Source organism: Notamacropus eugenii, chromosome 4 (genome assembly GCF_028372415.1).
Source record: "Notamacropus eugenii isolate mMacEug1 chromosome 4, mMacEug1.pri_v2, whole genome shotgun sequence".
In the NCBI taxonomy this organism is placed as follows: Eukaryota; Metazoa; Chordata; class Mammalia; order Diprotodontia; family Macropodidae; genus Notamacropus; species Notamacropus eugenii.
The window spans coordinates 55,704,298-55,726,419 of NC_092875.1; the positions used below are offsets into that span (position 1 = coordinate 55,704,298).

Below are 22,122 nucleotides of genomic sequence, written 5' to 3' on the forward strand. Positions count from 1 at the left end.
GACTTCCTGTCTCCCCACACACACTTAACTGAGAACCTTGCTTCGTATTTTACTTAAAAACTTGAAGGTATTCACCATGAGCTCCTTTTCCCTTCTTCCTTGTCTTATGTCACTCACTCAAATACCTTCTGACACTGTCTCCTGCTTTATCCTGTCTCACACAAAGATGTAAGCCTTACTCCTTACCAGGGCTAACACCACCCCCCTCTACCTGCTCAAGTGATCCTACTGCATCCTGTCTCCTCCAACAGACTCTATTATCCCCATTCTTGTTTATCATTTATTTCTTCTGTCTATTCCCAATCTTTCCCTTTCATACTGCCTAAAACATTTCCATGTCTTACCCATCCTGAAAAAACCCATACTTGGCTTTTCCAGTCTTGGGAACTACTTGTTCCGTATGTTTTCTGCTTTTTGTGGCTAAATTCCTTGAAACCTGAAAGACTTACATGAATTGATGCCAAGTGAAGAGAGCAGAACCAGGAGAACATTGTACGCAGTAACAGCAACATTGTATGATGATCAGCTACGATAGAGTTAGCTCTTCTCAACAATACAATGATTAAATATAATCCAAGAAGACTTGTGATGAAAAATACTGTTCACATCCAAAGAAAGAACTATGGAGTCTTGAGTGCAGATTGAAGCATACTGTTTTCACTTTTTTGTTGTTTTTTCTTCCTCATGGCTTTTCCCTTTTGTTCACAACAGGACTAATGTGGAAATATGTTTAAGATGATTGTACCTATGTGTAACCTATGTCAAATTGCTTTCTATCTTGGGAAGAGGAGGGAGGGAGAAAAATTTAGAAGTCAAAATCTTATAAAAATGAATGTTGAAAACTATCTTTACATGTAATTGGGAAAAAATAAGATACTATTAAGTTGAGGAGGGGCGAGAAATTCCTTGAAAGGGCCATTCATCTATAGTAGGTGCCTCTAGTTTCTCTCCTCTCTTCTTAACCCCCTCATAATCTGGCTTCTGACCTATCATTTTACCCAAACTACACTCTCCAGAGTGATCTCTTACTTGCCAATTAATTTGATCTCAAATCCATTGGCCTTTTCTTAATCCTCATTCTCCTCAACCTCTCTTTTGACACTGTTAATCACCCTCTCCTTCTTGACTTCTTTCTAGATTTTTGGGACATAATTCTCTTCTGGCTCTTCTCCTGACTATCTGACTGCTCCCATACCCTCTAACCATTTTTGTCCCTGGTCCTCTTCTATTCTGTATGCTATTGTATACTACTTCACTTGGTGATCTCATCCATTCCCATGGATTTATCTATTTTTTTGTAAGTAGTATTTTATTTTTCCAATTACATATAAAGATAGTTTTTAACATCAATTTTTAAAAAGATTTTGAGTTACAAATTTTTCTCCCTCTCTCCCTTTCCTTCGTGCTGCCCAAGACAACAAGCAGTCTGATATATAGATTATACATGTTAAATCAGAGTAAACATATTTCCTCATTAGTTGTGTTGTGAAAGAAGAAACACAATAAAAGGGAAAAATCACAGGGGGAAAAGAAGTGAAAATAGTATGCTTCAGTCTGCATTCAAATTCCATAGTTCTTTTTCTGGATGTGAACAGCATATTCCGTCATGAGTCTTGTGGGATTGTCTTAGATCACTGTGTTGCTGAGAAAAGCTTAATCTGTTGTAGTTGATCATCCCACAGTGTTGCTGTTGCTATGTACAATGTTCTCCTGGTTCTGCTCATTTCACTTTGCATCAGTTCATGTAGGTGTTTCCAGGTTTTTCTGAAATCTGCCTACTCATCATTTCTTTCAGCACAGTAATATTCCATTACATTTATATACCACAGTTTATTCAGCCATTCTTCATTTGATGGACATTCCCTCAATTTCCAATTCTTTGCCTCCACAAAAAGAGCTACCATCAATATTTTTGTACTGTAGGTCCTTTTTGCCTTTTTTATGACACCTCTTTGGGATACAGATCTTGTAGTGGTACTTCTGGATCAAAAGGTATGCACAGTTTGATTGCCCTTTGGGAATAGTTCCAAATTCTTCCACATGTCCAGTATTTATCTTTTTCCTTTTCTGTCATATTAGCCAATTTGATAGGTATGAGTTGGTAGCTCAGCATTGTATTAATTTGCATTTCTCTAATCAATAGTGATTTAGGTCAGTTTTTCATATGACTGTAGATAATTTTTATTCCTTCATCTAAAAACTGCCTGTTCATATCCTTTTACCATATGTCAATTGGGGAATGACTTGTATTCCTATAAACTTGACTCAGTTCTCTACATATTTGAGAAATGAGGCCTTTATCAGAAACACTGACTATAAAAATAGTTTACTAGCTTTCTGCTTTCCTTCTAATCTTGGTTGCATTGGTTCTGTTTGTGCAAAACCTTTTTAATTTAATGTAATCAAAATTATCTGTTTTGCATTTCATTGTGTTTTCTATTTCTTGTCTGGTCATAAGTTCTTCCCTTCTCCAAAGATCTGACAGGTAAACTGTCGCTTGCGCTTCTGATTTGCTTATGGTATCACCCTTATGTTTAAATCATCTTGGTATCTTGTTATATACAGTGTGAGATGTTGGTCTGTGCTTAGTTCTGCTGCACTATTTTCCAGTTTTCGCAGCAGTTTTTGTCAGATATTGAGTTCTTATCCCAGAAACTAGAATCTTTGGGCTTATCAGACCGTAGATTACTATAGTCATTTGCTGTAGTGTCTTGTGCACCCAGTCTATTCCACTGATCCACCGCTCTGTTTCTTAGCCAGTATCAAATAGCTTTGATGATTGTTGCTTTATAATACAGTTTTATATCAGGCACAGCTAGGCTACCTTCCTTTGCATTTTTTTCCCCATTAATTCCCTTGATATTCTTCACCTTTTAAAGTTCTTTCAGATGAATTTTGTGATTATTTTTTCTAGCTCTATAAAATAATTGTTTGGTAATTTGGTATCTCCTATGGATTTAATTACTCTCCCTTTGCTAATGATTCTCAAATCTACCTGTCCTGCTTTAATATTCTCTTTACCTCCAATCTCACATCTCCTACTGCCTTTCAGACATATTAAACTGAATGTCTAGTAGATATCTTAAACTCAACTCATTGAAAAGCAAACTCATTATCTTTCTCCCTAAACTCTTCCCATCTTCTGCTTTCCTTATTACCTAGAGGGCAGCATCATCCCTTACACTTAAACAATCCAGCTATCATCCTTGACTCTTCACCATCTTTCTCCCTCCATATTCAAACTGTTACCAAGATTTCTTTCACCTTTGCAACATCTTTTGAACAATCCTTTTTCTCTTTCTTCTGATGCTATCACCACTCTGGTAAAGGCTTTTATCACCTCATTCCTGGATTATTGTAGTAGCCTCTTGGTGAGTCTGCCAGTCTCAAGGCTCTCCCTGCTTCATTCAGCCACCACAATGATTTTCTTAAACATCAAGTCTAACAATGTCACCAGACTACTCAGTAAACTCCAGTAGCTCTTTATCACCACCGCGATCAAAGACAGAATCCTCTGTTTGATGTTCAAAGAGCTTAGGTTCAAAGATTTTCCTATCTATCCAGTCTTATTCCTTACTCCCCAACACATACTCTTTGATCCAGTGATGTTGGCTTCCTTGATGTTCTCAAACAAGACTCTCCATCTCTCAGATCTGGCCATTGTCTCTGGCTGTCCCCTGTTATTGAAATGCTCTCCTCGTCTCTGCCTCTTGGCTTCCTTAAAATCCCATCCTTTGTAGAAAACCTTTCCTAACCCCTCTTAAATCTAGTGCCTTCCCTCTGTTAATTATTTCCTGTTTATCTTTTATATAGCTTGTTTGTACATATTTGTTTGCTTGTTTTCTCCCCCATTAGATTGTGATCTCCTTGAAGGCAAGAGTATCTTTTGTCTCTTTTTTTTTTTAGCCCCTAGCACTTAGTACGGTGCCTTGAACATAGTAGGTATTTAAGAAGTGTTTATTGACTGCCTTTCCTAGATTGACCTCCCTTCCCCAAATCCTTGCCATCTTTTAAATTTTAACTTAAGTCCCACTTCTCTATGAGAATAAAGGATTTTTTTGATCTCCGATGATCCTCCTCCCCTTCCAGCTTGTACAGTATTTTATAAGTACTCAAGTCATATACATGCATGTATGCATGCTTGCATACATACATACATACAGAATTTATTTACTACTTATTCTAGATTTTTATGTATCTTATCTTCGTGACTTAATTATGTTTCTTCAACTCAGAGGAAAGCTTAGAATTTTTGATATCCTCTGTAGCAGCACTTCTTAAACTGTGAGTTGTAACCCCATATGGGGTCTTGAAAAATTTGGCAACAGTAAAAGATTTCTGAATGTGCAAGGACCAAAAATTAATTCACAATCAAGCACATAATGAATCCCAGGTGTTTCTGGCAGCACTTGCCTATATTACATGGTACACACTCACTGTAGCCTTGGTTCTGAACACAAAGCATGTGCACTTTGCACTGTACATGCCCTCTGGCCACACAGCACCAGCAAACACTGCTGAAACATGAAAAGGGAAAAAAGTTTAAGGAGTCTTGCTCTATAGTATATATGAAAAGCAACAAGTTGTAACAGATTGCTATCCTGGCCTCAAAGTCAGGAAGATCTGGATTCAAATTCTGATACATACTTTATGACAGATACTGCATGACTACTCAGTGTTCCATATAGCTATAAGTTGCAGAGCAGATGCAGACTTGGAATTAGTAGAGGAAATCACAGATTCATCCCCATCCTTGTTTCTATGGCCCATAGTATAGGTTCTTCTAGGCAATGTTCCCACACTTATTTGTCCATGGCACTGTTTGGAACTTCAAATATATTGTTAACTCCCTCAATACTGTGCTGTAGACAGAAAGAAGGAGAGAGGGATAGAATATCCCTGAAATAAAGGAAGAAAGTTTCATTGTAATGGTGGAACAAAATTGAGCAAATTAATCATTTGTTGTTTGTACTAAAAAGTACTGCATGTATTTTAAATGCCAACATAATATCATGGCAACAGAAAACATTTAATATGATTGTACATGTACAACTTATATTAGATTGCATGCCATCTTGGAGAGAGAGAGAGAAAAAAAATTTGGAACTCAAAATCTTGTAAAAGTGAATGTTGAAAACTGTCTTTGCTTGTAATTGGAAAAAATAAAATACTGTTAAATGGAAGAAAACATCACGAAGATAGCAAGCATCTTTGAGCATAAGTCTTGGTGGTTTTGTGTTTTGGGGGGGTTTTTTTGGCCTTTTTAGATGTTATAAGCCCAGAAGGTCATTGTACAAAGTTGTTCTCTATTGTTAAATTTTTCAAATAATCTTCTATTTTTTTCTGATACAGGCATAAGGGGAGAACCTTTAAGGTGTTAGTTTGCCAAATCAAATGCTGTCCCTAAAGTTGTTGGTGACTCAAAGTTCATCGTGGGCAATCTTTGTTCAAAAGGGCATTGTAGATGACCCTTTCTTTGATACCATTTTACATTTTCTGCTCTGGTGTGAGATGAGAGACAACAGAAAAAGAGATCAGGCAAATGTCTTCTATCTTTTGGACTCAATAAAGTCTTTATCAAAGCAGTGATTCACCGTTCTGAATTCCAATGAGTGTAGTGAGCCAACTACATTTAGCTTTTATATTGCTCCCTCTTGCCGTTATGTTACATTCCTCTGTTCTTTCTGATACCAAAGATAGATCTCATAACCTAGTTCTCTAGAACATGTCTTTTTTTTAGTATTTTTTTATTAATCAATTTTATTTCTTTTCAGTGTTCTACAATAACAACCATATAACTTAGATTATTATTTTCCTCTCCCTCCCCCCTCCCTTCCTGAGAAGGCATACAATTTTGTATACGTTCTACACATACATTCCTATTAAATACATTTTCACTGTAGTCATGCTGTGTTGAAGAATTAAAATGGGTGAGAGAAATTATTTAACAAAACAAAACGCAACACACACACACACACACACACACACGATCTGCTGCATTCTGCGATTGAATTCCATAGTTCTTTCTCTGGATGTGGAAGGCATTTTGACTTAGAAGACCACTGGGAATTTTTTTTAAGTCCTTGCATTGCAATGCAGTTGCAAGTCTACCAGAAAAAACTCTTCGCACACTGTGGTCATTGCTGTGCATAGAGTTCTCCTGGTTCTGCTCCTTTCACTCAGCATCAGATCATATAAGTCTTGCCAGACCTCTCTGAAGTCTTCCTGTTCATCATTTCTTATAGCACAATAGTATTCCATTACATTCATATACCATAATTTATTCAGCCATTCCCCAATTGATGGGCATCCTCTTGATTTCCAGTTTTTGGCCATCACAAAGAGCGCTGCTATAAATATTTTTGTACGTGTAGGACCCTTTCCCATTTTTGTGATCTCTTGGGGATATAGTCCTAGAAGTGCTATTGCTGAGTCAAAGGGTATGCATATTTTTGTAGTCCTTTGGGCATAGTTCCAAATTGCTTTCCAGAATGGTTGGATCAGCTCACAGATCCACCAACAGTGTATTATTGTAGAACATGTATCTTGATGGCTCTTTGGAAAAGCATGAGTAATTCAGTGCTTTGTAGTTTACTTTAACCATTTGTGCTAGAATCTAGTATGGTAACCTCCAACCCAACTAAATGGAAAAAACTCCAAGGGAAAGAGAGACACCTGAGGCCTGTCAAAATGGGTTGAACCCAACCTTTCTTATCGATTTTTAAAATTATTTCTAGTAATATTTAAAGTACATTGGTCCCATATAGGGTTTTGTATTTCATCCATAAAGGAAAAATTCCCTAAGGGCAAAAAGAATCCAGTACTTACTGCTGCTGAAGAAAAATGAATTAATTTTTGAAGCAAATAGTATTTTTATATTATAATTTATTTCTGATAAACTCTTCTACTTAGATTACTTCATTTGTGACTCATCTGAAAGTGTATAGTACATCTGAATTTTTACTACCAAGACTCGAAGATAATATAATTAATGTTTGTTAATTAAAACTTGTCAGAATAATTTATAGTTAATTGTGTGAGATGTAATCAGTATTTTAAGTTAACATATCTCTTGACAGTTATAGACCTATTAGACTTAGGAGGGGTCTCAGAACATTAAAAATGTCAGAGCTAGAAGGGGACATTAAAGGTCTTCAAATTCAGACCTGTCATTTTACACTTCAAGAAATGGATAGAGGGCCCAATTGGGGAAGTGATTTTTCCCAGAGTCCTAGGCACCAGGTTCATGGAAGTGCCAGAGATAGGACCTCGTGTCTTCTTACCTCTTCATCTAGTGCCCCTTTCTTTACATCTTTACATTCAGTGCCCCATCTTTACATTTTCTGCTCTGGTGTGAGGTGAAAGAGGACAGAAAAGAAATATGGCAAATTCTTTTCCTTTCTGTCTTTTGGTCATGGTAAAGTCTTTTTCAAGTTTTGAATTCACTGACAGTCATTTCCTGCATTGATATGATGAAATAAAGAATTAAAAATTTACAACAATGAGAGTTACTGTGTAATAAAACTTCCATAAATTATTCTGTATTCATCATGGAATGAATGAATGAATATAGAATAAAAAAATAAAGAGCATTAAGTACTAAGTGTATGCCAGGAACTGTACTAATTGTTGGAATTACAGATACAAAGAAATAGTTCCTGCTTACAAGGAGCTTTCATTCTAATATGTATATGAACTTTGATGGTGTTCATACATTTTAACTAGCTAATCCAAAAGCCTTTAAAAAGAGGCACAAGTAATTAATCATAAGTAGAAAGAGATAAGGGGTAATGGGAGGGAGGAGGAAAAGAAAAAATATCTGAGGAACAGACATAGACTTACCCACTAGGACTGAAAGCAGGGGCTGAGGACTGAGTTTCCTGGACATAGGTCTACATAGAGACGCCATCCAGGATTTAAGGAGTTAAAATCTGCAGGAGGTATAGGAATAGTTTTATTTAATTACATCATACTAATAAAGCCTTGAAGTCCAAGTGTTTACTTATACTTCAGGGATCTATGTTGTGTTTCTGTGTGTATATATACATACACACACACACATACATGCATACACAGACTTAAACAGATTTACTGTGATCCAAGTTCATAAATTTTGGGCTGAAAGGAACCCTAGAGGCTATCTAGTCCCACCCACTAATTTTACAAATAAGAAAAGTGAGGCCCAGGAAGTTCACAGCTTGCTGAGAGTCACACAAGTAGTAATCTCAATTCCCTTTCTCATTTGATGTACATCTCAAATGTTATTTCCTCAAAGAGCCTTCTGTGATACTACCAGTTGAAAGTGAGTCTACTCTCATCTCATTTCACAGCATATTATACAATTTATACAAATTTATTAATTATTCTTTTTACTACATTTATCTTGTGTATATGTCACATCTCTCCCTACTATTTACCCTATACCATGGTCCCTAGACTTAGGGGAAATAGCAAATTGTCCTTTACCAGCTTAACCAGTGTATAGTTATCACTAAGTTATATGTAAGATTGAATTTAGTCAAATTTCTCCCCATGAAACATTTCATCATCCATTAGATCATCCTCCAAAAAATAGGGGAGCATGTGACCATCTTTTAGACTTCTTACAAATTAGATAGCATCAAATAAAAACTAGCAAATAAACTGACAAACTCAAAACATTTTTTGGCTAACTGAATACTTTCTGAATCAGGTAAGAAGGGTCCCTTTTCATGGAGCGCATTTAAAGTCATTAATTGGGACTTGGTATAATTTTGTTATAGTCTATAAAATAATTTAGTGGCACTTTCCACTTTTGCTGATGATATTTTTATGTTTAAAATGCTTCCTTCTTCTCTCTGAGTTCTTACCTATCCTTTAGAGCCCAACTCAAGTGCCACCTCTTCAAGAGGCTTCTTTCTATTCTCACCTACTTCCAAAGCCTCACTTTCAGTAATGACCATTCATGCTCCTTCCAAACTCATAAAGCAGTACCTCTCTAAAGACAGTTATGTTTCATTTTACACTACAGTTTTTTGCATTCTTGTCATATCCCTCCTAGTAGATGGCATAAGCTCCATGAAAAAAACAGAATCATCAATTAACTAAACTTTGCAGATGCCACAAAGCTCAATACAGGTCAGTGGCTCTGCACACAGTATTATTAATGTTGAATTAAATTACAATTCACTGTTTCACTGACTAAGTATTAAGAATACTTCATATTAATATAAAAATGCTTTTATTGGACTCGTCTTGTGAGGTACCATAGTTTCAAGTACTGTTATTCAGGAATCATTTTCCACATAGGTAGAAGTGATTTACTCAAATTGTCTCAACATTATTTTCTTTTTGCTACATTAAAGCATTCACAGATGGACAATTTTAAATCAAGAAGAGACCTAAACAAAAGACTTGACATCAAAATGAACAGTTGTGTTAGACATAGATTGATTAGTTAGCCAATCTTTAGATGCATTGGGCTTCTATTTACTTATGTCTTGGCCCTCCTCCAAGACTTCCCCAAATCTCATGCAACTATTAATCACCCTTATATGTCCTCCCAATAAAGATTAAGTTTGAGATAAAATTGTCCCTTTTTTGTAGTTTAATTGCATATTGATCCTTGAAATACAAGCAACTACGGCTCTATACATTGGAGCTCATAAGGATGTTCTTCAGTCTCTTGTCTTTGTGGTTCATGCCACAACCCAGGATTTCCCCCGGGGAATGCCAGAATTTCATTGTTATTTAGGTGGTCTTCTAAAAACCAAAGTAAGAGTAGTTGTCAGGAACCATGGAAGCACTAAGGCAAATAATGATAAAATACATAGCAGGTTTTCTTTTATGAGCAGAAAACACAAAGTTTACATACATAATAAACCTGTCAAAGTTGATGACATTTGTCTTCCAATGGGTACTTTACCCTGCCCCAAGAAAAGTTCACTTAACTCATGGTACTGGAAAAGCAATTGAGCTATTTGACAATGCCAAGGACTTTGGTGGTGAAAAACTTTTTTGGATATTTCAGTAGGTATGGCTGCCAGTGAGGGGCTATGTTATGGAGGTGGGAGCTGTAGCACAAGCAGAGGCAATTTGTGAGGTCATATTTTTCATATTTGTTGCTCTTTTAGGTGATGGCTAGGTGGAATTGGACTGGGAACAAAAGGCTGGTAGTCTCGGAAGACATTGCTATTCCTAGGGTTCTTAAGCTTTCTTATTTGCCAATTTGTTGGCAGTTAGTGAGATAGTAATGGCAGATGGTAGACAGAAATGGTTTGTTTTTTACAAGGGCTATCCTCCTTAGTAATGGCTTCGGTAGTCAGGCTGGAAACAAGGACCCCACTGGTCATAGTAACCAGCTGCTAAGTGTTTTGCTTTGATTGAACCAGGTAGTTTAACTTGGTTACATGATGAGTAGCTATGGTACAATGAAAAAAACCCTTTCACATCCTATTTGTGATCAGGTCTCTGATCACATTTTTTATTTATTTGTTTTTTGTTAATGAGTACTGCTGAATGACTCATATCTTGACATTATACTTGTCTTAAATCTTTGCCATGTGGCTTTCATAGACACTCTTGATACCTAGAGAACATATAACTTGTAGTGGAAATTATTTATTGATGGATGTACAGGTGCTAAATAAAGTTTTTATTTCTTTAGATCTCGGGGTCAACCAATGTATGTTGTTACCACATTCTTCCATTCTCATTTTTCTAAATGTAGCCTTTTTTTACGTGACTTCGTGAGAGTCAGAGTTTTGTTAATCAACAAAAAGAACACTACTCTGAATTCCATTGTCATTGGGTTGCTGTAGAATCTTTAAGCACCTCCTCTAAAAATATCTGTTGGCTGCTTCTTCCTCCTCCTTTTCCTTTTAAAAGACTAAAGTATTTTCCCTGTTGAATTTCAAGTCAGTGTGTTTTTGGGTGAATAATTTCATGTCCCTTTTTTATAAATTAGTTATAAAGGTTCAGTTAATCCAGGAAGTTGCCACTGTTCTAGGGCTACTCCTTTAAATTAGGCTTTCTCCATTTTCTTATGTTACCTGAACCCCATCTCATTTCACAGACTGAAGGCTATGTGTCACAGGCTGGTTGTAACTGATTGTTGCCATGGTTTTCAAGTTAGAAGGAACAGTTAAAGAAGGTTCACATGAGCAGAGAGGAAAAATGCCTTTGTCATGTGACTTTTGATGGCTCAATTAACAGAAAGGAAATTAGCTCTTTTGTAGCTCTTAGGATGTTGTGTGATAATTGATGGGAAGATAATATTACTTCTGCTAGACATATTTGTTGACATTTACCGATGTATTCTTATATAGAGATGTGTTCTGAGATTCCTGTGCTTAAAATATTCATTTAAGTGTAAGTGTAAGTCTTTCCTGCTTATCTGTGTCTTGAACTCGTTTTACAAACCTGATTTCTATAATGGAAATGTAACACCCTTTTGAATGTGACACTTGGTGCATGGCTTCTGGTGCCTAACCTTACAGATCATCCTTAAGTCTCACCTTGGAATTTTTCCAGTGTAGAATTGTGGTTTCTATTCATTGACATGTCACATTCAAAATGCTCATGGAAAAAAGATAGTACTTAGGTGGCAATAGAGTAATGATTGTCCATTTACTTATTTATTTGATGTGTACAGCTACTACGAAAAAAGCTGTAGGCCTTCTAAAAGAGCACTAGGCTGGAAGTAAGGAAATGGATTCAGGTCTCAACTGTACCATTTACTGTTTCCTCTCTGAGCTACCACTTCTTCATCTTTAAAATGATGGAATTAGACTAGATGATTTGTAAGTTATCTTTGAGCTATATGACATTCCACGTTCCAAGTCCTTTACAACTTTGACAATCTGATTCTGTGAATATGGGGTTTTTGTGTTTTTTTTTTTTACTTTGAAATGATATTTTACCAGAGCTTAACCACAAATTTCTGAGAATGTGTATTGATAGAGCATTATGCTAAGAGCCTGTGAACTCTATGTAAATTAATAAACCAAACACAGAATTTGAGCTTATAACCTGTACTGAATTCTGTCAACAAAACAATGACCTCATCCACATTCATATCAATAAATTCAGTTTGCTTCTTGATAATTTTATTTGTAAATGTATAAGATATCTATATTACAAAAATGAAGTTCTGATTGTTCATTTTCTTGAAAATCAGCTGAAATAGTACCACAAGCTGTCATTTGAAATCTTAACCTCTTGGAAAGTCAATAAAAATTCTTGTGATTCCCTTCTAAATTCATCAGCTGCTGGGGGCGGGGGGGAGATTTTTTCAGAAGTATATTTTTATTAAAGTCATACTCAAGATTGGGATTTTAGTCATTTTTATTTTGTTTTTGTTTAATGTGAGAGTCCCAGGGTCAAAGACCAAAAGTCCTAGTAAGATGGGTATTCTGTAAGTCAAGACTCTGGTATTGCTGTACGGTCAGATTGTTCAGAAAACGAGTGCCACTTCTATCAATAACGTAATGTATGACCTTGAACAAGTTGTTTCTACTAACTGGGCCTTTGTTTCTTTATCTGTAAAATGAGACTGTTGGACTAGAGTTTTTTAAGAGTTCTCTGAGCTAGATCATTCTTTGTTCTGAAGTCCCTTCCATCCCCATTGTTCTGTAAACATAGTTCCTTATTCTCAAGGGCATTAGGACAAAAGAACGGTGTTTCAAAGTGTAACACATTTTAATGGAAAGGTAAAAAGAATTTTATTTGGAGAGGAGTAAAGAGTTTGCTCCTTAAGCAGTTTTAAGTGTTTATTTTGTTCACTCACTGCGCCACCTAGAGGAAGCTAATACTTGGAATTCATGTAAAATTAGTGACTCCTTTAACCATTTCAGCCTCTACCTACACTCTTTTTCATTGAAATGGGATAAAACATGTATCTTGTTTAAATAAAAACTAGGAACATATTTCCTCCTCCTGATCCCATGTTTTCAGTGTGTTTTAGTTGTTAACAAAGTATCAAGTCATAAAGATATGAATTTGTGGCATTGTTCTTTGCAGATTCTCCATGCAAAATGAAATTGTTAAGGACATAAATGGTTACATAAGTGGCCACAACTTCAGCAGTTTCTCTTTTATAAATGCTTTGTATTTCTTTTTTAAAATAAGTTTTTGTTGCTATTTTCCGTTTCTTAATCGGTATAGTTATCCCAGATATTCCTCCTCCTCCCTCTACCACAGAATTATCCCATATGACAAATAGCATTTTTTAGAGAGAGAAAATCAGCACAACTGATTGATAAATTGAACAAGTCCATAAAAATGTGCAGTGTGTGATATCTGTGGACCTCTATGAAGAGGTAGGTTGCAGTGTCTTCCCATCTTTCATTCAAGTTCCACTTGATTTTTATAGTTTTGTTACATTTACTTTGGATCTTTTTGTCATTCTTTCCTTTTACGTTGTTGTTATTTTGTTATTGTATGTATTGTTTTCTTGATTCTGCATATTTTGCTCTGCATTAGTTCATATAGCTGTTTCCATGCTTCTCTTTATTCATCACACACATCATTTCTTATAGCACATTAATATCCCATTATATCCATGTATCATAATTTGTTCTGCCATTTCCTAGTTGATGGGCATCTACTTTGTTTCTAATTCTTAGCCATGAGAAAAGGTGATGCTATAAATATTTTAGAGTGTATGGGGACTTTTCTCCTTAGGGACAGCTCCCTTACTGTGTAAGCCCAACAGTGGAGTTTCTGGTTCGAAGAGTATGGATATTTTAGTCATTTTATTTGTATAATTCCAGATTACTTCCTAAAATGGTTTTGCTATTTCACAAGTTCACCAACAGTGTCTTAGTGTGCCTATCTTTCCACAACTTCTCCAGTGTTGACTGTTGCCATGTTTTGTCATTTTGGCCAATTTGCAAGATGTGGAGTAAAACCTCTGAGTTATTTTAATTTGCATTTCTCTTATTATTGTGATTTGGAGCACTTTTTGATGGAATTGTGAATAATACTTTGCAGTTCTTTGGAGAACTGTTTTGTTTATATTCTTTGACCATTTACCTATTGAGAATGGCTGTGAGTTGTGTGCTTGTAAGGGCAGCCAGATGTCACGGTGGCCTAGAGCCAAGAAGACCTGAGTTCACTAAAAGACACTTAGTAGCTACGTGAACCTGAGTTAGTCACCTAGCCCTTTTGCTTCAGTTTCCTCATCTGTAAAATGAGTCTGAGAAGGAAATGGCAAAGCACTTCCGAATCTTCTCCAAGAAAACCCCAAATGGGGTCATGAACTCAGACACGACTAAAACAACTGAACAACTACAATTGTGTGTATAAATTGTTTATATATCTTAGATACCAAACCCTTATCACAAAATTCTGATAGATTTCTTTTCCTATTTGTCTACCTACCTTCTTTTATCCTAAGTATATTATTAATGTTGTCTGTGCAGAAGCTTTTTAGTTTCAAGTAACCAAATTTATCCATTTTATCTTTTTTTTTTTTAATTTAACTTTTAACATTTATTTTCACAAAATTTTGGGTTACAAATTTTCTCCCCTTTTGTCCCCCCCCCCCCCCCCAAACCCAAGCATTCTAATTGCTCCTGTGACCAATCTGCTCTCTCCTCTATCCTCTCTCCCTGTCCATGTCTCCGTCTTCTCTTTTGTCCTGTAGGGCCAGATAGCTTTCTTGACCCCTTAACCTGTATTTCTTGTTACCCAGTGGTAAGAACATTACATTTGGTCCTAACACTTTGAGTTCCAACTTCTTTAGTTCCCTCCCTCTCCACCCCTTCCCCTTGGAAGACAAGCAATTCAATATAGGCCAAATCTGTTTAGTTTTGCAAATGATTTCCATACTAGTTGTGTTGTATAGGACTAACTATATTTCCCTCCATCCTATCCTGTCCCCCATTACTTCTATTTTCTTATGGTCCTTTCCCTCCCCATGAGTGTCGACCTCGGATTGCATTCTCCTCCCCATGCCCTCCCCTCCATCCTCCCCCCCACCCTGCTTGTGCCCCTGTCCCCCACTCTCCTGTATTATGAGATAGGTTTTCCTATCAAAATAAGTGTGCATTATATTCTTTCCTTTAGTGGAATGTGATGAGAGTAGACCTCATGTTTTTCTCTTGCCTCCCCTCTTTATCCCACCACTAATAAGTCTTTTGCTTGCCTCTTTTATGAGAGATAATTTGCCCCATATAACTTCTCCCTTTCTCCTTCCAATATTTCTCTCTCACTGCTTGATTTCATTTTTTTTTTTAAGATATGATCCCATCCTCTTCAATTGACTCTGTGCACTCTGTCTCTATGTATGTGTGCGTGTGTGCATGTGTGTGTGTGTGTACTCCCACCCAGTACCCAGATACTGAAATGTTTCAAGAGTTACAAATATTGTCTTTCCATGTAGGAATGTAAACAGTTCAACTTTAGTAAGTCCCTTATGACTTCTCTTTGCTGTTCACCTTTTCATGGTTCTCTTCATTCTTGTGTTAGAAAGTCAAATTTTCTTTCTAGCTCTGGTCTTTTCATCAAGAAAATTTGAAAATCCTCTATTTCATTGAAAGACCATTTTTTCTCCTGAAGTATTATACTCAGTTTTGCTGGGTAGGTGATTCTTGGTTTTAGTCCTAGTTCCTTTGACTTCTGGAATATCCTATTCCATTCCCTTCGATCCCTTTCCATTTTATCTTTTATAATTTCCTCTGTCCTGTTTAGTTAAAAATATATTTTGTGCTTATAACTAAGAAAAGTATATGATCTGTTTTCTAATTTTTTATAGTATTATCTTTAATTTGACGATTAGGTATCCATTTAGAGTGTATCCTGGAATATAGCATTTGGTGTTGGTCTTAGCCTGATTTATGCAGATTGTTTAATAGTTTTCCCAGCAGTGTTTTTAATCAGATAAGGAGTTTTTCCCTGAGTAATTTATGATTTGTACTTTATCAAACACTGGACTATTGAGATATTATTTTTAATACTTTGTGTTTCACACTCTTCATGGTGTGATGAGGAATATAGTAGAAAGATAAGAAATAGTGTTTAAAAATTTGTAAAGAGCTTTATCTCATTTGACCATCACAATAATCATATAGATGCTGTTTATTATTCCCATATTCTCAGATGAGAAAATTTAAGACTAAGAGAAGTTGTGTCTTGCCTCAGGTCATACAGCTGATAAAAAAAAAAGGAATTGAATTTAGGTCTTCCTGACTTCAAGTAGGCCTTTCTTAGCCATAAATGTACCCCTTCCCTGTTCCCTAAGGCTAGTGATCTCTCTGAGCTCTTATGTTCACGTATTCTATATTACTTTCTTATATTCATATATTGTGCATTACAATTAACATATAATATTAAATATTTGTTATATAGTTATTGCAAATTATATACATGTAGTATGGAAGGAGCTAGGTTGCTCAGTGAATAGCACACTGCACCTGAATTCAGGAAGACCTGAGTTCAAATTTGCCTTCAGACACTTAGTACCTGTGTGACTCTTGGTGAGTCACTTGACTTTTGTTTGCCTTAATACACTGGAGAAGAAGATGGCAAACTACTCTACAATCTTTGTGAAAACCTAGCCTCTTAGATAGTGGTGATATGCTATGTTCCATGGAGTCATAAAGAGTTAGACACGACTGAGTGACTGAACAAAAACAAATCTATGTGGTATACTTCTATCTTGTTAAATTGTAAGATTCATGAGGGCAAAGAAGGTGTGTTGTACACTCTCATAAGTCCAATGTGTATGTAAACAGGAATACTTTCTGTAATACAGTACTTTACATATTAAAAGGTACTTAATCCTTGTTGTTGCTTAATTGAACATTCCCAAAAAGTAGTTATCTGGGTTGTGCTTGATCACCCTCAGAAGCTTGGAATTCAACTAATTACCAAGGTGTTTCTTTCTACTGTGGGATATCTGTAATACTTAAAAGGTTTTTACTTACACCTAGCTGAAATTTGCTTCAGTACAATGATAGTTTTTAAGGCCAAATAAACATAAATGGCAACTCTTCTTTTATTTGAAAATAGCTCTCCAGTTCTCTGCCTCCCAGTCTCCTCCCTCAGCCTTCTTTAGGCTGAGCATCTTCAGTTCTTTCAATGGTCTCCCAACCATCCTGATCACCCTTTTACCTGTCCATCCTAAAATGTGGGACCTAGAACTGAACATAATACTTCAATATGGTAGGACTAAAAACCAGAATATAATGTCCTTAGTCCTTGAGTTCTTTATCTAGGATAAAATTAGTTTTTTTGATTGCCATGTAGCACTGTTAATGCATATTGAACTTTTAATACATCAAAATCCTCAGCTCTTTTTCACAGAAATTATTTGTCATTTCACCCCCATTTTGTATATCTGAACACAATATTCTTTCATATATGTTAAATTATTAATAGATGTTTATTGAGATGTTATTGAGATCTATTTATAATAGATGTTTATTTATGCATTTTATAGAAATGTCATATTTTGACATATTTTGTGTTCATGTTTTATCACCCCTACTAGATAATAATATTCATGCAGATAGGCACCAAGCCTTTAATTTTTTATTTTTATTGCCCCCATTGCCTTGCACAGAACTTTAGACAGAGATGAAGAGAAGATACTTAATAAATGTTTGTTAAATGATTCATAGAAATGATTTAAGCAGGACCAGACCTGACTCCAACACTGCTTACCACCCATGTCCATTTCCTAGGAACATGTTTTTGAGGCTGTGTACTTTATTTTTCATTTGCTATTTATTCTGACCCCTGTAGTTAACAATTTTCCTCCACCCTATATTAATTGATTATTAGCCACATAGGAGAAAACTATTTCCAGCTCCAAACTCCTATTCTCTCATTTTCCTCCTCAACCCTACCCCACTAAAACCCATCTGTTATCTTCTGTAATTTCCGTTTTCCTAGACCTCTTCCTCTCCATCCACTTTTTCCTTTCCTTCCATCCTTTCCTTCCATCCGCTAGCCTCCACTAATATCTGACCCTTTTCTACAGCACTGGTTTTACCCAGACCTCTCAATATATTTGTCATTGGGGATGTTATTAGAATATTCCTTACCCCTTTGCCTCTTCCAGACTCTCCATTTAGCACCATCATTCAGCAGCCTCTCCTTATTTGAAGGTCATAGCATCAAAAATTTCCATCAAGTCCAGATGACTGTTGTATACCAGCCCCCAAGTTGTTTTCCCTCCTTTCTCAAGAAGTGCATTACCTAGCTCACCATCTTTCCCTTATCAATTGTTTCTCTTATTATAGGGAACTTCAACATCCATACTGATTCTCCTTCAAACTCCATAACTTTTATTCTCTAATACCATGACCTACTCCTTTATTCCTCCTCAGGGATTATCTCATACAGCATCTCACTGTTATCCACAAGCAGTTCACTTCCCTAATTAAAAACCCAGGCATTCCTCTATCCAAACCATAGCCTGCTATCATTTTATCTCTCCCTACACCTTGTCCTTCATAAACACATTCTTCACCCCCAAGGAGAACTCTAGTCTCTAGTACTCTTTGATACTTATTCAGGCTAGTATCTGTTCTTGCTCTGACTTCACTGTGTTCCTTCTTGAATCTTAATCCATTAGTCAGCCAGTCAACTTTTAACTGTTTTCCATTCTCACTTCCCTTTGTCCCCTTGCCTTGTTGATGTGCCTTACCAAATCTTAGCCTTTGCTTATTCCAAACCCTTCATTTCATCTGCTCCTGTTTAACAGTACGGAACTGAAAGAAGTCACAGGTACATTATTCATTTTATCCAACTTCAAGCGAGCCCTCACTGTAGCATGGCAATCTTTCATTTCTCCCCAAGTGTCAGGCATTATGTTAGGCACAAGTGATATAAGTACAAAGAATGAAACTGCCCCTATTTATTAGGAATTTTGCATTCTAATGGAGGACAAGTACAAACAAAATATATACAGCATAAATATAAAGTTGATCAATAATATGCATGTGGGTGTGTATGTAATCTTCGAGTACCAAAGTGGTTTGGGAGGAAAGAGAGGGCACTAGTTGAGGGATTAGGAAAAGCTTCATGTAGAAGATGGTGTCTGACTAATCTTAAAAGAAGAGAAGAACTTTTTGAGGCAGAGGTGAGGAGGTGATTGTACTCCAGGCCTTAAGTTGAGAACGGCCAGTGCAAAAGTGTAGAGACAAGAGGTGAAGTGTATTTTCTGAGCAACAGAGAGAATAAAGCCAGTTTCACTGAATTGGAGGCAGGGAGCGGGGAGGACGAAAGATTAGTTTAGAACCAAAATGTGTGGGACTTCAAAAGTGAAGCAGGAGATTTTATATTTTTGTCTGAGGAAAGAGCAAGCCCCAAGAATTGATTGAGTAGAGGAGTGACCTGATCAGATCTGTGTTGGGGCAGAGAGACCAATTAGGAGATTATTGCAATAATATAGGAGAGAGGTAATGAAGGTCTAAACTCATGTGGTGGTGTCTGTGTAAGTAGAGAGCAGGGGTTAAGATGGGAAAAATGTTATAAGGATAGAAACAACAAGATTTAAAAACTTGTTTGGATGTGTGGCATGAAGATAGAGAGTGAGGAGCCCAGAATTACCAAGCTGAGAGACTGGAAGGATAGTCATGCCTTTGATAGAAATGGGGAAGTTGGAAAGAGAAGGTTTAGGGTAAAGATAATTTCATTTATAGATGTGTTGCATTTAAAGTCCTTGTTCCTAAGTACCTTGCAATCTAACAGAGACAACATACCCAACATCTATATACAAAGAAAATATGCAGGATTAATTAGAGAAAGGAGAGAGTTCAAGTTGAATGCTTTCAATTTTCTCAGTAAGGAAAACAGTTGAGACAGTCCCATGGAGGACTTTTGAAGAGGGAAGAGTTTTGGAATAGCTTCTGGGAGGAGATAGAAAATTAGGAAGGAATGCCTTGCTGAAGTTAGGACCGAGGCTAGTCAACCTACATTTGTAACATAATTTGTAACAGAATCAGTCAGTATGCTGGCTTACTGTGCCCAACTGCTTCTGAGTAAGAAAGGTCAGGGAAGTGAATGGTTGGAATAATTCAGGACTGAGGTTTGGCAAGAGAAGAACAGTGCTAGTGATAGGAGAAGGGGGATATGAATTCAGGTTACATACTAAATTTGAGAAAATTTATGGTGATACATATAATATAGTTACCATGATTTGAATTGAGTGGAATGTCCTGGATGACCTCCTTCTCATAGAGGATCTCCTCTCCCAAAGAATTCTTTCAGGAAAACCTACCATGTTTCACTTCACTCCTTTACTTACTTCTCAGTCTCCTTTTCCAACTGCCTTGGTCCACTTGTATAACCTTTCCCTGATACTCTCTGGCTCCTGGGGGTGGTTATTCCCAGTTTCCTGAACTTTGAAAGCATGGTCAAATAAACTGCTGTGATCTCCTGGATGGGATGTGTGAATACTCTGTATCTCCAGACACTCAGGTCTTTAGCATTTAGTGTCTTTCTGGACCGAAGGGATCCTCCCTGGCCACTACTCTCTTATGTGTGTAGTTTTCCCCACAGAATATAAGCTCCTTGAGGAACGGGACTTTCTTTGTGTTTGTATTTGTATCCCTAGAGTTTAGCTCAGTGCTTGACTCATAGTAAGCACTTAATAAGCATTTCTTCATTCATTTTATTCATTCACTAAAGCTCAGGTTCCTCTCTTAGTCAGCCATTTAAAACCCTTCACATGCTGGTGGTTCCATTGTACTTTCTTTTGTTTCCCTCTTTTAAAATTTTCCTTTTTCATTGTGAAACTAAGAATTATCAACAAATTTTAGCTTCTGCAGGATGCCTTTCCACGTTCCTATTAAACAAAATCTTTGTAACAAATATAAATAGTTGTCTCAGTCTGCAAAAGGTTACATGAAAAGATTTTGGTGGGGCTCCATCACACCCTACACTATCTCCACACTACCCCAACCTGTTTTCTTACCTTATCTCACGTGTCTCCTCCTGAGGTACTCTGCTATAAAACCAAACTTTTCTATCACCCTATCATATTTCCCCCTTTACTACTATTTCTGTGGCCTTGGAATACTTTACTTAACCCTCTTCTTCATCTCTTCTGTTAACATCCTGTCCTTCATTGTCTAGCTCAAATACTACCCCTTCCATGTTGCCTTCTATGATTTCCCCCCCATGCTCTGTCTCTTTGATATTCTTCTTCTGCACTTAACACAGCAATGTGCTGGTAAATATTTAACATCCACCTCTCTGCAGGGGGAAATATATGCTCATACACATTTTAAAATTTAGTCTGCATTATTAATATTTTCTTTATTTAAATCTAGATAATAAGCAAAACAATAAATCAAGCCCTTTTTATCATTTATCAATTTCTAAGGTGTAAATATTCACACTAAAAATTTAATAGTTGGGAACCAGTTTAATTGGACTCCAGCACACTCCTGATCTAAAGACATAATGCCCCTGAGTTTTCCCTTGAACCACTAATACATTTTAAAAGTATCTAGGTCTAATTATCTCTACTAGAGTATAAGTTCCTAGTTGGTAGAAACTGGGAAGAAAGTGGAAGTCATAGAATCTTTAGGGCTAGAAGGGACCTTCGAAATCATCTAGTTTGGCCTTCCTCATTTTACAAATGAAGAACATGAGGCCTGGAAAAGGGAAGTGACTTACCATGGTCTCACAGATTTTAACCTAGATCTTCTGACTCCAAATCCAGTGTTCTTTCCACTATACCATGCTACCTGGCTAGTATCCCTGCCTTGTTTTAATTTTTGGTTTTCACATGAGGTTATCAATAAGTTGATCCTGAGGAATTGAAAGAAAATTATTTTAGGAAAATTTTAGAGCCTCTGGCATACTGTTGTGGGGAAGTAGAATGTTCTAAGTAGAATGATCTATCTGAATGACCTATTTTCTCTTTACTTTTCAGTGATATGAAACCAGAGAAGAGAGTTCCTTCACCTGATATTATAGTGTTATCAGACAATGAACCTTCAAGCCCTAGAATGAATGGCTTAACAAAAATACCACTGAAGGAGACCAACACAGAAGCCCTCATGGTGAGTTTGGCCTTCTCGTGTCTTCTTTAGTTCTAACTGTTGAAAAGTATCAAAACACCGAACCTAGTTATTTTGGTGTCATTAAGGTGGAACTTGGAGCCACATAGTTCAGGAACTGTTT

At 36.5% G+C, this 22,122-nt stretch overlaps 1 protein-coding gene across 17 annotated transcripts in view; it reads left to right on the forward strand.

Annotated features, from left to right (window-relative positions):
• GATAD2A (GATA zinc finger domain containing 2A) overlaps positions 1-22,122 on the forward strand; it is a 245,934-nt gene that overhangs the window by 191,896 nt on the left and 31,916 nt on the right. For all 17 annotated transcript variants that reach the window (XM_072601130.1, XM_072601117.1, XM_072601121.1 and 14 more), the window contains one exon: positions 21,872-22,001. In XM_072601130.1, coding sequence (XP_072457231.1) covers positions 21,872-22,001 — 130 coding nt within the window. The remainder of the gene's footprint in view (positions 1-21,871; positions 22,002-22,122) is intronic.